The sequence below is a fragment of the Vipera berus genome (genome assembly GCF_964194415.1).
Source record: "Vipera berus genome assembly, chromosome: 17".
NCBI lineage: Eukaryota > Metazoa > Chordata > Lepidosauria > Squamata > Viperidae > Vipera > Vipera berus.
Window position 1 is genome coordinate 2,098,051 of NC_138220.1, and position 13,990 is coordinate 2,112,040.

General features: G+C 47.3%; 1 protein-coding gene across 1 annotated transcript; it reads right to left on the minus strand.

The window, feature by feature from the left end:
• Positions 1-2,277: 2,277 nt before the first annotated feature.
• On the minus strand, positions 2,278-10,007 carry RER1 (retention in endoplasmic reticulum sorting receptor 1). The gene is made up of 7 exons (XM_081341449.1): positions 9,757-10,007; positions 6,249-6,334; positions 5,766-5,870; positions 4,499-4,598; positions 3,579-3,657; positions 3,301-3,436; positions 2,278-2,446 (listed from the first exon to the last, which is right to left on the minus strand). The coding sequence occupies exons 2-7, from the start codon at positions 6,327-6,329 to the stop codon at positions 2,357-2,359; spliced, it is 591 nt and encodes a 196-aa protein (XP_081197575.1). The 5' UTR covers positions 6,330-6,334; positions 9,757-10,007; the 3' UTR covers positions 2,278-2,356.
• Positions 10,008-13,990: the final 3,983 nt, after the last annotated feature.

Here is a 13,990-nt window from a genome sequence, read left to right on the forward strand (position 1 = left end):
TGGAAGCCCAAACATTTGACTTTCACTGCCCCTCTGCAAGACGATATAACACACTCCATTTAAAACACCAACCGCTGCTGATCCACTTTTATTTGAGAGGCTTGAAGTCAGGAAGGCAGGCCATCTCGAAAGCGGTTTGAAGTTCTTAAGCCTTTTGCCCATCCAAGTGAATGGGCAAACATACTTTCAGCATCAACAGCAAACTCCACCCCTCCTTCCCAATATGCCTTACAGACAACCGCTTAGCCCCACTTATGGTGGAACCGGTTTTTAAAATACTTCAGATCCAGAAGGGCTTTAGAATCTGGCTCTTGTGGGATACCAATTTTGTAAAACAGGCTGGGTTCAATACTACAGACTTGGCTGGTTTTAAAAATTTTAAGGGCTCAAACTTCCATCAGCACCTTTTGGGATTTGACTCCAAAGCACTGGGCAGCCCTCTCCAAAAGTGACTTGCCAAACTTGGAAATAGCAAATTCAACGGTAGCAAAGTTTACAGGTCCCGTCTGCCTTTCTGTATTGGCGACTTCTGAGTTAATGCACTTTAAGCTGGATATAACTCGAGGCGCAAATACTGATGTTAAGATATCATAAAATGCAGCTTTCTAGATATTTGTGACCTACTGCCCTGGGCAGTAGGGAGCAAATGACACTCCAATGCGCTCAGCATATACCCAGCTGGTATAATCAACTTAAGACCCATTGTGTGTTTTGGTCTGCTTAGTTTCAATAGCATTCCAAGAACTTTTTCAAGACCCCATTTCGAAATTGGGGGTGGGGGAATTGGCACTTATATCTTGTAATCAGGGTGGGAAAAAGACCATTTTAAAAGGAAACAGAATTTCCTATCCCATGAAGAGCCCACAACTCCTCCCTTTAGATAATAACAACAACAATAATAATGCTCCAAAGGAGAAATGGACTTATATGGCACAGCATTATTTGAGTATGTTAAGACGTAAATATTTACTTCGGGAGTTGCTAGTCAATAGCTATTTATCTTTCAAGATAATTATTTGTACACTAGTGCAAAGGGCTGTTTTTATTGAGACAGCTAAAATACAATATTCCACAAGATTAAATTATACGCATTTAAGAAAGCCGGGCGGAGAGAAAACTTTGTAACCATTAATACTTAAGTTCTTTACATTTGTTTTAGAAAGACGGCTGGGCCCATGAACGGGACAAGGTCTTTTTTTTAATAAAGTTTGGAATTTAAAAAGTCACTTAATAAAACGGTTCGTAGCTAGATCACATCAAAAATGTCTTACATTGCAGGTTGTGTTAGATTTCTCTCCATAGAAAATTAAAAGCTTGGGTAAAAACCCCATAAAGCTCCATCTGCCAGTTGCATCTTGGAAAGGGCTATGAAGCAAACTTTACAAAAAAAAAAGTTATCAAAAAAATGTGTTCAAGTACTCTTTAGCTGATGATATTTTATATACACACGCGCACACACACACACACGTAATTCTAATTCCAGGCTTTTTCCAAAATCGGGGAAAAAAAATCACGGTTGTTCATACGGAATAGTTACAAAACAGCTGATGACTAAACAAAACCCCTTCGGGGGGGGGGGAACCCCTACCCAGCCCATCTTCCGCCTCTTCACTCTAAAACTTTTGATTCCTTCAGTCAATGAAGACAAGTTTAATTCAAGAGGCCCAAGTTAAGTTAAACTAGCACAGGGTATTGATTACTCTCCAGCTCAATCCAAAGCTGAATGTCTTTATCATCGTGTCCCAGGCTCCTATTAACAATTCTCTCATTTCAGCAAGGTGCAGTGTGCAGACTGGGTTGGAGAATAAAAAATAAAATAAAATAAAATAGCCAATATCCTTCCTTTCAGCCCAAAAAATTTCAGCTTCTAATTCTCTGCCTATTTTGTTCTGCACGCACAACCACACCTCTGGAATAGACGCGCAGGAGGCCCTCTGAAAAGTCTGTGAAGCCACCAGCCAGATTTGCAAAGCCAAGAACCCAGTGCCTTCGGATCCCAGAGAGATAGATAGACACAGACACACACACGCACGCACACACACCTAGGTGTAAACATAGGATAACTGCCAAAGGGGAGGGGAAAAGAGGCCCTGGACAGATAAAAAAGCTTGTTCCAGCAGAGCAATGACGTTAGAAGATGCAGTTAAAAGGCAGAATTCTCCTGGGGACACGGAAAGGTGTCAGGAATCAGGCGCCCCCCACCCCTCTCCAATCAGCAGAAGAGACAAGAAAATCACCGCCCTCGTTACTGACTGATTATGAAGAACAGAGGCATCGTTACAATGGCTCAAAACCGGTCTTTTTAATTATAACGCAGGAAAAAAAATTGGTCAGCAGATTTCAGGGTTAAGGGTTTCTAGCTAGCAAAAGTCTTCCCTGCCTCTTCTTTCCCTTTATATCTCCTCTTGCCGTGGGTGAACGGTATATATCGGTATTTTATCATATGCTGGAACAAAAAACACATGTCTTAAGTCAACGCCTCCCCTTTCCCCCCCCCCCTCCTCTCCCATCTTCCACAATGCAAGAAACACCTCCGAGGGCTGATCTATTTAGACAGACAAAGCCTCCCTTCACACAGGACGTTAAGCTACGGGTTTCTGAGCAGGATCCACTGGACGAGGGTCATCAATTGTTTGGCTTTACGACAGATCAGAATTAAACCATCTGCTCATTGGATGGATGTTGGCAGAGCGTGAAGAGCAGCTCCAAACAAGCTACCTTTTCACCATCAAGGTTATCTCCCCTGTCCCCCTTTTGGCAATGGGCATAGCCAGCTACATTTGCTCGGGCATGAAAGCATTTTGAAATTGTTACTCTGATATAACCAATGTCTGGCTACATTCACACATTCCTTAAACTGCACTTGTCTAGCATGCCTTACCTGGTTAGTTGTATTTATTTTGCTACCCAGGGCTATGCCGGCCCCCCAAACGGGGGGGGATTCAATGACCAAAACTGTTGCCTGGGATTGCAGGGTAGCATCTCAACTCCCCCGCCCCCTTATTTCAGGGTCTAAATCAGGGGTCCTCAAACCTGGCCCTTCTGTGACTTGTGGACTTCAACTCCCAGAATTCCTCAGCCAGGCACGCTGGGAGTTGAAGTCCACAAGTCACAAAAGAGCTGAGTTTGAAGAGCCCCTGGTCTAAAGTGTCCAACCTTGGCAACTTTTAAGACTTGTAGACTTCAACGCCCAGAATTCTCCAGCCGGCTTGGTTGGCTAGGGACTTGGGAGGGTTGAGGTCCACCAGTCTTAAAAGTTGCCAAGGTTGGGCCTCCTGGTTTAAAGCCTTCTGCACTCACCTTGATTTGCCTCTTCATCGTGATGCAGAACAGCATAATGAAGTACATCACCAGAATTGGCCAAAAAACTGGAACGTTGAAAGCCTCAAAGAATGTACAGATCATGGCAACTAGGATGCCTTTCGTGGCAGAATGCCTTTGAAGAAGAAAGCGAACCGGGGTTAGCGGGCTGAGACGACTGTGCTCCCTGCCTTGCCAGGGTAGAAAAACCCCACCCTGCGGGAACGTCAAAAAGGCAAAGACAGGAAGGGAGCCCCAGATTATCCGCGCCCACTCACCAAAACTTGAATTCTGGCAGCCTCCGAATAAAGGGCCGGAATTCTTCATTCTGTTTTGTGGGTAATGAAGGCCCTTCATCTAAAAAAAAAAAGGGAGAAAAATCATGATCTGCCAAGTTGGGAGTTGTTAAAAAAAATCTCAGCTCACTGACTGAGCCCGTTCAGGAGCTGAGTTTTTATTGCTTGGGTTGCAAAGTAGGCTCAAGTGCCAGAACCCCGCAGGACATTCCATTTCACCTCTCAATGACGATGCTCTACAAAGCGTGCAGGCAGCCCTGGACTTACGACAGCTGAGCCCCTGTATTTGTTGCTAAGCGAGACATTTGCCCCATTCTACAAGCTTCCTCACCACAGCTGTTAAGGGAATCGCTTGTCAGAAGGTCGCAAAAGGGGATCCCGTGACCCCAAGTGAGGACCGTCATAAACACAAGACAGTTGCCCAGCGTCTGAATTAAAGTGCCTGACGTTCGATCATGTGACCCTGGGGGGTGCGGCAACGGTCGTAAGCATGGGAAATTTTTATTTATATTTAAATTTTATATGGAAATGGCCATAACTCACTTTTTTTCAATGCCATTGTAACTAAATGGCTGTAAGTCGAGGGTTACCTGTATATTTACCCCTAATCTATGGAACTATGGTTTATAGAATCAAGCTCAAATGGCTGTGATTATACAGGACACCAAACCATAAACCATGGTTAAAAATCCAAGCCCCAGGTACTAAACACAATGCCAACAATTTTTTTTAAAAAAAATCACTTTGTGGCTTAGATGAAGCATAGACCCAAACCCACGCTGTCAAGGGACAAAGCAAGATTTCCAAATTTAACCCAACCGATCCATAAAGACCAACGGCATCCATCGAAAATTCAAAGAAACCCATTTCCCCCCCCCCAAAAAAATTCCAACTTTATATACCTGAGTCTTCCATGAGCGAGGGATCGACCTTTGGCGACAAGAAAGCTATGAAGAGGTTTAGGTGGTAGATACCCAAGGCGTACGTCACAATATACCAACCCTGGGAAGGAGAAGACAGAATTCAAGAACCAGGGGGGTCAGAGGGGAACTTAAGTTTCGAGGACAGAAGCTGCTGTTCTTGAGAGTCCATAGTTAGCAATGCACAAGGGTTAATCAGAAGCCAGGAGTGGTCCTACAAGCAGTAGGAGCCATTCTCCAAAATAGCTGGAGCCCATAAACCAGGAGAAGGATAATGGGTAATAGCAATGGCACTTACACTTATATACCGCTTCACAGTGCTTTGCAGCCCTCTCCGAGCGGTTTTTACAGAGTCAACATATTACCCCCAACAATCTGGGTCTCTCATTTTAACGACCTCGGAAGGATGGAAGGCTGAGACAACTCTGAACCGGTCAGGATCAAACTCCTGGCAGTGGGCAGAGTCAGCCTGCAAGGCTGCACTTTAACTCCTCTGCCACCAGGGCTCTCATAATAGCAGAAGACAGCAGATGAACCAACAGGGCAAATGTCTACGGAGATTCTCAATTATCCAAGTCACGGTTGTCCCAAAGGTGCTTTTTTCCAAAAGGCAATTGGTTGGGGTTTTTCCCCCTGTTCTTTGAAAATGTTTCGCTTCTCATCCAAGGAGCTTCTTCAGTTCCTATCTTCTCCTCCAAGCTTCCTGGATGAGAAACGAAATGCGTCCAATGTTTTCAAAGGGAAAAAAAAGAAAGGAAAACCAAGAAAGTCCAGTTGCCTTTTGGGAAAAAGCATCACTGGGACAATCAGTAGGGTTAGGGTCTCTCAGCCTTGGCAACTTGAAGAGGTGTGTGGACTTCAAGTCCCAGAATTCCCCAGCCAAGGATGAGGACAAAGTAAGGTAAGAATAAATGGCATATGAAGAATGGGTGTGATTTACAAACCCATCTCCACGCCAGCCTATTTTTACAAGCAGAAGCATCTGCCGAGTAAATTCTCCAGAGAAAGATTAACCAAGGAAATTCTTTGGGTAGCCCGTGGCTATTTTCCCCAGCTTTAAATAGGTTTTTGGGCTTGGAGGCAAAGATTGAAGCTAAAAACATGGGCAGAGAAATACACCTTTTAACCGGCTAAAATAAAATAAACATAACGGGCTAAGAAACTGCTGTCAGGAATTAGCAACCTGTTGAACTGTCTCTGATTACTGACCGGGGTTCCAGATGAAGGGAGAGAGTTCACTTTTTCTTACCTGCAGTAAATAAACTCTAATCATGTAGATAAAACTTAAACCCAATGTTGCCACCCATCGGATTGCTGTATATGGAGTAGATTTGTCTAGCCAAGACTGGTAAATCTAGGGGGGAAACACAGATTTTTTTCAGCACGTTAACTGATTTGTAGAAAATTACAAGCCTTGGAGCTCCTACCCTCCCCGTGTGTCTTTGGTGGTAAGGTTTGGTTTTAACCTATGTTTTCATTGAGAGGTAACTGACTATAAGCTGCCCAGAGTTGCCCTATGGTAGGAGGGGCAGCCAATACATTTTAGGAAATGAATGAATGAATGAATGAATGAGTAGACCATAGCTAGGAATACTCCTTCCCACATCCCAGCAGAGGTCAGAGAAGTCACTTCGCTACCAACTGTTTTTCAGCTTTAATTAGACCGGAAAAAATACTCATTTAATCACTCGGGGGCGCTTATGGATCTGTTCGCCCCAGGCATGAAACTCACCTGCCCCAGTCTTGTGAAAAATCTATAGACCACGGAAGGTTTACCATGGATGGACTCACCGCTACTGTCCCCTTCTGACATTGTTGCTGTGGAGGAAGAGAAGAAAAAAAAAAGAATTCAGCACATCACCTTTGTATAATGCAAAATTCTAGAAATGTCCTTTAACTCAAAGCGACGTGCAGGCAATCCTCCACTTAACGATAATTCATTTAGTGACCATTTGAAGTTACAACAGCAGTGGAAAACAGTGACTTAGTTACAGCCGTTTTTATAAAAACATTGACACGCACCACAAGCATCCCTGTGGCACATGATCAAAATTCAGATGCTTGGCCACCGACTCCTATTTACAACGGCTGCCGTGTCCCCGGTGTGTGTGTGTGTGTGTGTGTGTGTGTAATGTGATGTGATCCCCGTTGGCAACCACCCAAGCCGAGTCAAAGGAGAAGCCGGATTCGCGTAACAACCGTGGCGATTCGCTTATCAACCGTGGGAAGAACGGTCGTAACGTGGGAGAAAACCCGCTTCGCCAGGGTCTCATTTAGCAACAGAAACACCGGGCTTGCTGGCGGTCGTACAATGAGGATTAACCATGAACAGCTTCCCTGCTTTGTTGTTGCATAATCGGTGTATGAGTCGATTCGGGGGAGGAAAATTGCTCCGGGATTGATTGCAAAGCTTGGGTGTGTGATCTGAAAAGCAATAAATCACACGCAATTTGTTACAGAACACACTCACTAAGTACACCATATTTCACTCAGGGATCTGTTTGTGAGAGCGCTCTAGTTCCTCTTTGGAACACAACAGGCTTGAAAGCAAAGTCCCTTTTTCAATTCCAAAGGGAGAGGAAACTTGATCTAACACCTCTCCGGGGCCTTCCTCTTCTCTTACAAAGGAAAAAAAAATCTCTAATGACAAGTCCTGGACCACAAATATACATTAGGACTGAAAGGAACTTCCAAGTTCTGCAACTACTCTTTTGTTTCTTTGGTTTAAGCCTTTCTCTTTAAGCCCACTCAGGGAATCACTGGAGCTGCTCTGCCACATCAGCGAAAGCATGACACAACTTCCTGGTACGTCATGCCTGGAGGGCGGAGAAAATGGGAAATTAGTTTTCCAGGAACAGGAAAGCAAAGGGAGATTTTGCTAGCACCGTGTGTGAAAAGCTGCATACGAGGAAAATATGACGGGGGAAATCAGAGGGCGGGGGGGAGAGAAACAACTTTGGCATGTAATTTGGAATCTGCTGGAAGATCAGCAAGGACGTTAATGATATTTAGCCTAGGAATTAGATTTAGAAATTATAAGATTTTCAGGGGATTGACATCCAAGGAAAGAGAGCAAACTTTATGATTATTAAACAACCCCAAACAAATTCCCACGCCAGCCATCAGTGGGAATATTCTCATAAGAACAGCAATGAGGAACCAAAACACAGCAAAAAGGAAAGAATTCCAAAATGATAAACCACATCAATCTAACCGGAGGTTGAATATAAAAGATCTTGGCTTGATATCCAGTGAAACAACAAAGCCTAAGGTCACACATCATTCCAAATTACAACTTAACCGTGGCTTCTTGGTCCATCAACCATCAAGTATCACTCAATACGCTCCACAAACCGTGTTTGCAAACCAGAATAGCTGGGCTCATACGTGGTTAAACCAATGGCAACTTTAAAATTTACGGACTTCAGTTCCATCCGCTTGATGGCTGGCTGGGGAATTCTGGGAGTTGAAGTCTGCAGGTCTTAAAGTTGCCAAGATCGGACCCCCCTTAGTCTTCACATACCACCTTTTCCAGTCCAAGGCAAGTCTAACCCTCTTTATTCATTTAACTGTGTTCCAGTTTCGCTTTCCTTTAACTCTCCAAAGCATCCTATAAGAACTGCATTTATTATAAATGTGCCAAGATTTTTCCTCCCTATCAGGTGCCTCAAGAAAAGCAAGGTGCAAAAAAATTGTGTGGCCACTGAACATACCAATTCTACAAAATTGAGGCGCACTTCAAAGAAAAATTCAGGAAAAAAAAACCTTCACAGGGTGTAAACTAAACAAATGTCTCTCCTGGCTAATGTTTGTCATTCATACCATTCAGCTACTTGAGTAAAGAAGAGAATTTTTTTTAAAAAAATTATCCCCAAGGTCAGCCATTTCTGAATTTCTTCCATGAATCCAGTGGCATCCACTGCCGGGAAAATGGGAATTTTCTCAAGAAATTTGTCATCACACACAACTAGGCTGGAAATGGAACACACTGGAGTGGTTTCAGTAGCAACCAGGGACCTAATGGTTTATCTCACTCCTTTGAAACCACTAATGTTGGCTTGGTTCCCCCCTTGGGCTATGAGCCACAACTGATGGAAAAGGCACCACTGGGTGACCTAAAACCTCAGAGCTGGTTTCATGGGCCAGAGGATTGGGTGTGAATGGGCATATCTTGAATTAAAAAGATGATAAGAGAGAGAAATCTATCCCATGTTAGCTAGCTTTGGAAAGGGATAAAGTCTCCTATCTCCCCATTAGAAACTTAAGGGTGGATCTGGGTGCAAATCTTCACGTCTTTGTAAAGCTCACTGGGTGAGGTTGGGCTAGCTGTTCTCTCTCAGCCTGACCTACCTCACAGGGGTGTTGTAGGATAAAATGAGGGACATGCCTCCCCATAAATCACCTAGAAGTCTAGGGAAAAAATCAATTACACGTCCTATAATACAGGTAGTCCTTGACTTATGATCTCAAGCCCCAAATTTCTGTTCTGTTGCTAAGTGAGACACTTGTTAAGAGAGTTTTGGCCCATTTTACGACCTTTCTCCCCCTCTGTTGTTAAGTGAATCACTGCACTTGTTCACTGCACAAGTGAATCCGGCTTCCGCATTGACTTGGCTTGTCAGAGAATCACAAAAAAGTGGATCACACAATCCCGGGCCACTGCAACCGTCGTAAGTGCGAGTCAGTTGGCAAGCGTCTGGATTCTGATCACGTGACCACTGGGGATGCTGCAACGGTTGTAAGTCTGAAACACAGTTCTAAATCACTTTTGTTTTAAAGACGTTGTAACTTTGGATTGTCACTAAATGAACTGTTGTATGTCGAGGACCACCATGACTAGTCAATAACTAATTCAAACCCAGAACTCAAGAGCACATTTCACACAAACACACAAACACACACACATACCCCCCCCCCCCGCGCATCTTCCAGTTCTGGACTACAGTTCCCGCCGTTGTCCTGGCTGGGGATGATGGATGTCAAGAGTCCCAAGAGATTTGATGGAAGCAACCCCTCCCTGCTCCCCCAAAAAGAAGGACGCAGAGCCACCCTCTCCCCCAAATGGCGGGCCTCCATTTGGGAAACTGAGGAAGAGGCCCAGCGCTCCCCCTCCCCGCACCCGGTAATTAAAGTTGGGGGTCCTCCCAGGCATTTCCCCCCCCATGTCTCCCCCTCCTTGGAAGGCCTGGTTGCCAAGGCAACGGCTAGGCCGCGGCCTGCCCGCGCCCGGGATAACTCACCAGGCCGCGCCGGGTGTCCCCTCCTTCCGCTTCCCGCCCCGCCTGACCAGGCAGAGGAGCCGCCACCGACTCCTCCTCCTCCTCCTCCACTTCCGAGATGGCGGCCGGCGGGAGAGCTTCCGGGGCGAGGAGGAGGAGGGAGGAAGGCAGGCCAAGTAGCCGGGAAGCCCCACCACTAGGCCCTCCGCCCCGCGGGGCAAGAGGCCTGCTGCTTTGGAGGAAGCCTGGCCTCGGGGAACTACAGCTCCCAGAAGGCCTCAGCTACCCCAGCCGAGTGCGCCGCAAAGGCGGAGGGGAACTACCGCTCCCAGAAGGCCTCAGGCAGCCAAGACGCTTGAGGCATTCTGGGAGCGGTAGTTTCCCCACCTCCTTCCTGGAAGGGGTTAATTGGGTGCTATTTGGCCCTTGGGAGGGGCGCTCCAGCGGGTCCGACCTTTGATCCAGCTGGCACGAGGGTGGGGCAGGGTGATCCCCGCTCGGCCTTCCTGCTGCGGCTTAGGGGACATGTAGTCCCAGCTGGAGAGCAGCAGATTCGTCGGACGAGACAAACCAGGGGGCTATTGATTGACAAGCCTGCCTTTTCGAGCAGCGGGCCGGACTAGAAGACCTCCAAGGTCCCTTTCAGCTCCATTCAAGTCGCAGCGATAACAGCCAGGATCGAGGGCAGCGATGCTCTTTGGGCCAGCCGCTGGGTCTCCCTCTCCACCCGGCCTACCTCTCGGGGCTGTTGTGTCGATAAAGCAGCTATACGCAAACGCACATTTAAAAAGCTGCCCTCCAGTGGTGAATTTGCAGACTCAGAAATGAATGGGAGTGCACTACATATATATTACTAGGGGCACTCTAGTAATGTGTTTAATTTGTTTAATTGGTTTTCAATATCTGTATTTGTGCATTCTGTTATTTATGTCACTGTTCACTGCCCTGAGTCCTTAGGGAGAAGGGCGGTATACAAATCAAATAAATAAATAAACACCTTAGATAAAGGAATACACGTATTAATCGAACACCCATATAACTGAGTTTAGTCAGAGCAGCAAAGTCTGCCCTCCTGTGGCCGGTGTGTGCTGTAACATTTGGCGAAGAAGCCCTGGAGTGGCTCATTTTTTCCCCCCTTTCCTTTCCTTCCTTCGATGAAAGCTCAAAGCAGCCCCAGAAGAGGCCGTCAGGAATACGAAAGATAATTCCAGGAGCCAAAACTTCATTTCTAATAGGACAATGAGGATGGCAAAGCAGGGAGTGCTGCCCTCCTGTGGCTATAGAGGTCCATGGCATTTTTTTCCCCTAAGGTACAGCAGAAAAGGTTACTGGACAGAGAGAGAAATCAAAAATAATTTCATGAAAAGCGCAAACGTAATTTCATTGGAAGTTTATTTTGGCAGAACAGCACATTTCTGAATACACCAAGACTCCGAATCCTTACAAAAGACGATCACCGGTGACTTCAGCAAAGGGCAGAAGCCCAAGTGCCAAACAGGTCCAAACGCCTCACTGCAGGATTACAAATCTAGTTGAAAGTGGTTTCAAATACTTTATTGTTTAACACAAGCATCACATCTTCCAAGCATAACTGCAACAGTTTGTACAATTCAAAACATAAAAGATAAGCATCACAACTAATAAGCAACAGTAAATCCAGAATAAAATTCAGCTTTATTACAAAAAATAGACAGCAAACAGAATATTATCAAATCTGAATACCATTTACTGATATTTCAGAAACAAAAAGATAAACATGTGTGAAAGAAGAAATCAAAATTATTGAGATGACAGCCGCATACTGTCATGATTATTTACCAGTCAAAACATAGGTTACACATTGTACACAACAGGCAAGGATAAAATTATTCCCAGGTGGTATATTAAAAGGGCCAATGAGGTTTTATTTTTGGTTCTAAGAACCATCGTCAGGGCTAAATTTGCGCCAGGCAGAAAACTATAAAATCTATTACCAAGCACTGGCCACACTGGTCATTTAAAAGGGCCAATGAGGTTTTTTTTTCCTGGTTCTAAGAACCATCGCCAGGGCTAGATTTACGCCAGGCAGAAAACTATAAAATCTATTACCAAGCACTGGCCACACTGGTCATTTAAAAGGGCCAATGAGGTTTTTTTTCCTGGTTCTAAGAACCAGGGCTAGATTTACGCCAGGCAGAAAACTATAAAATCTATTATCGATCAACAGCCACACCTAAGATTAAAAAGGGCCATTGAGGTTTCCTTCCTGGTTCTAAGAACCATTCCCATGGTTAAATTTACGCCAGGCAGAAAACTATAAAATCTATATAAATCACCGGCACACCTAGCATTAAAAAGGGCCAGTGAGATGATTTCTGGTTCTAAGAACCGACATCATGCCAAAATTAAGCAAGGCAAGATATCTACTCAGGGTTTCAATGGCCACGTCTAGAATTAAAAAGGGCCACAGAGACTGATTTTCCAGTTCGAGGAACTAATGTCTCTCCCTAGCAAAAAATCTAGTTATTAATTTATTGAGAAAGCAATACCTCGTATTAAAGTGTGCCACCTGGTTTACTTTTGGTTTTAAGAGATCTGGCTGCTACTGACATTATTTTTCAGGTTATGATGGTAGGAGGGAAGCGATCCAAAAGGATTCCATTCCAGTTTGAGAGTCAGCTGGGGATCCTCAGGGACTGGGAGACACTTCCAACCGGGGGCTGTCGACTCCTCCAGTGTGCTTCGCCCTGGCTGCTCACTCAGGGACCGAAAGGGTCTCCCTCCCAGTGTGGGTCTCACAGAGTGTCAGCTTAGGGACCGAGTGAGCCTGGGAGCCGACTGGCCGCCTTCTCATTCAGGGTGAGTGTCCCAGAGTGGTAACTCAGGGACTGAAAGACCCCCCTCGGGAGGGGAAGGGGTTGCTTAGGCACAGACCCTTGGCCACTCCTCCTTCGCCCCCTGCAACTCGCCTCAGCCCATTTACCAGCAGCTTTCCTCCTCCACTGCCCTCCCCCAGCAAGCCACCACCACACATGGCCCTTGGCCCTTTGCCCTTAGGCACTGCCAATTCACCCAACACTCTTTCTCCCGGGCCGTTGGCTGCAGGGATAAGTAGTACCCAGCCAATTGGGTGGCAGGCCGAAGCCACGGAGCTGCGAGGGGAGCATGCTATGGGGGATTGCAGGGCTTGTGGGCTGTGGCTGCTCCCCAGGTTTTGGGGCCTTGCAGCTCTCACCTGTACCGGAGTGAGGGGGAGTGGTGGCAGGAGTCACAGCCGCTGGGGTCACTGGGGGCGGCAGTCGGGCAAGAGTGGATTGGGGGGACCAGGGAGGGAGGGGCGGGAGTCTCAAGGGGGCTTCACAAAGACACATTGGCTCACAACTCAAACAAAAGAGGGGAGGTGGAACAAGGCCGGTGCAGGGGATGGCACACACAGGCAAACAGCAAGGCCAACGTAACTGTTGCAACTGGGAGTGTCGTGGGAGGGAAGCGCGGACAAATGGCATTTGCCTGCGGTTCCCTCCCACGGCGCTCGCAGTTCCAGCAGTCCCCCAGCCCTTGCCATTTGCCCGCGCATCCCTCCCACGGCGCTCGCAGTTCCAGCAGTCCCCCAGCCCTTGCCATTTGCCCGCGGTTCCCTCCCACGGCGCTCGCAGTTCCAGAAGTCCCCCAGCCCTTGCCATTTGCCCGCGCATCCCTCCCACGGCGCTCGCAGTTCCAGCAGTCCCCCAGCCCTTGCCATTTGCCCGCGCTTCCCTCCCACGGCGCTATCAGTTCCAGCAGTCCCCCAGCCCTTGCCATTTGCCCGCGCTTCCCTCCCACGGCGCTCGCAGTTCCAGCAGTCCCCCAGCCCTTGCCATTTGCCCGCGCATCCCTCCCACGGCGCTCGCAGTTCCAGCAGTCCCCCAGCCCTTGCCATTTGCCCGTGCATCCCTCCCACGGCGCTCGCAGTTCCAGCAGTCCCCCAGCCCTTACCATTTGCCCGCGCTTCCCTCCCACGGCGCTCGCAGTTCCAGCAGTCCCCCAGCCCTTGCCATTTGCCCGCGCTTCCCTCCCACGGCGCTCGCAGTTCCAGCAGTCCCCCAGCCCTTGCCATTTGCCCGCGCTTCCCTCCCACGGCGCTCGCAGTTCCAGCAGTCCCCCAGCCCTTGCCATTTGCCCGCGCTTCCCTCCCACGGCGCTCGCAGTTCCAGCAGTCCCCCAGCCCTTGCCATTTGCCCGCGCTTCCCTCCCACGGCGCTCGCAGTTCCAGCAGTCCCCCAGCCCTTGCCATTTG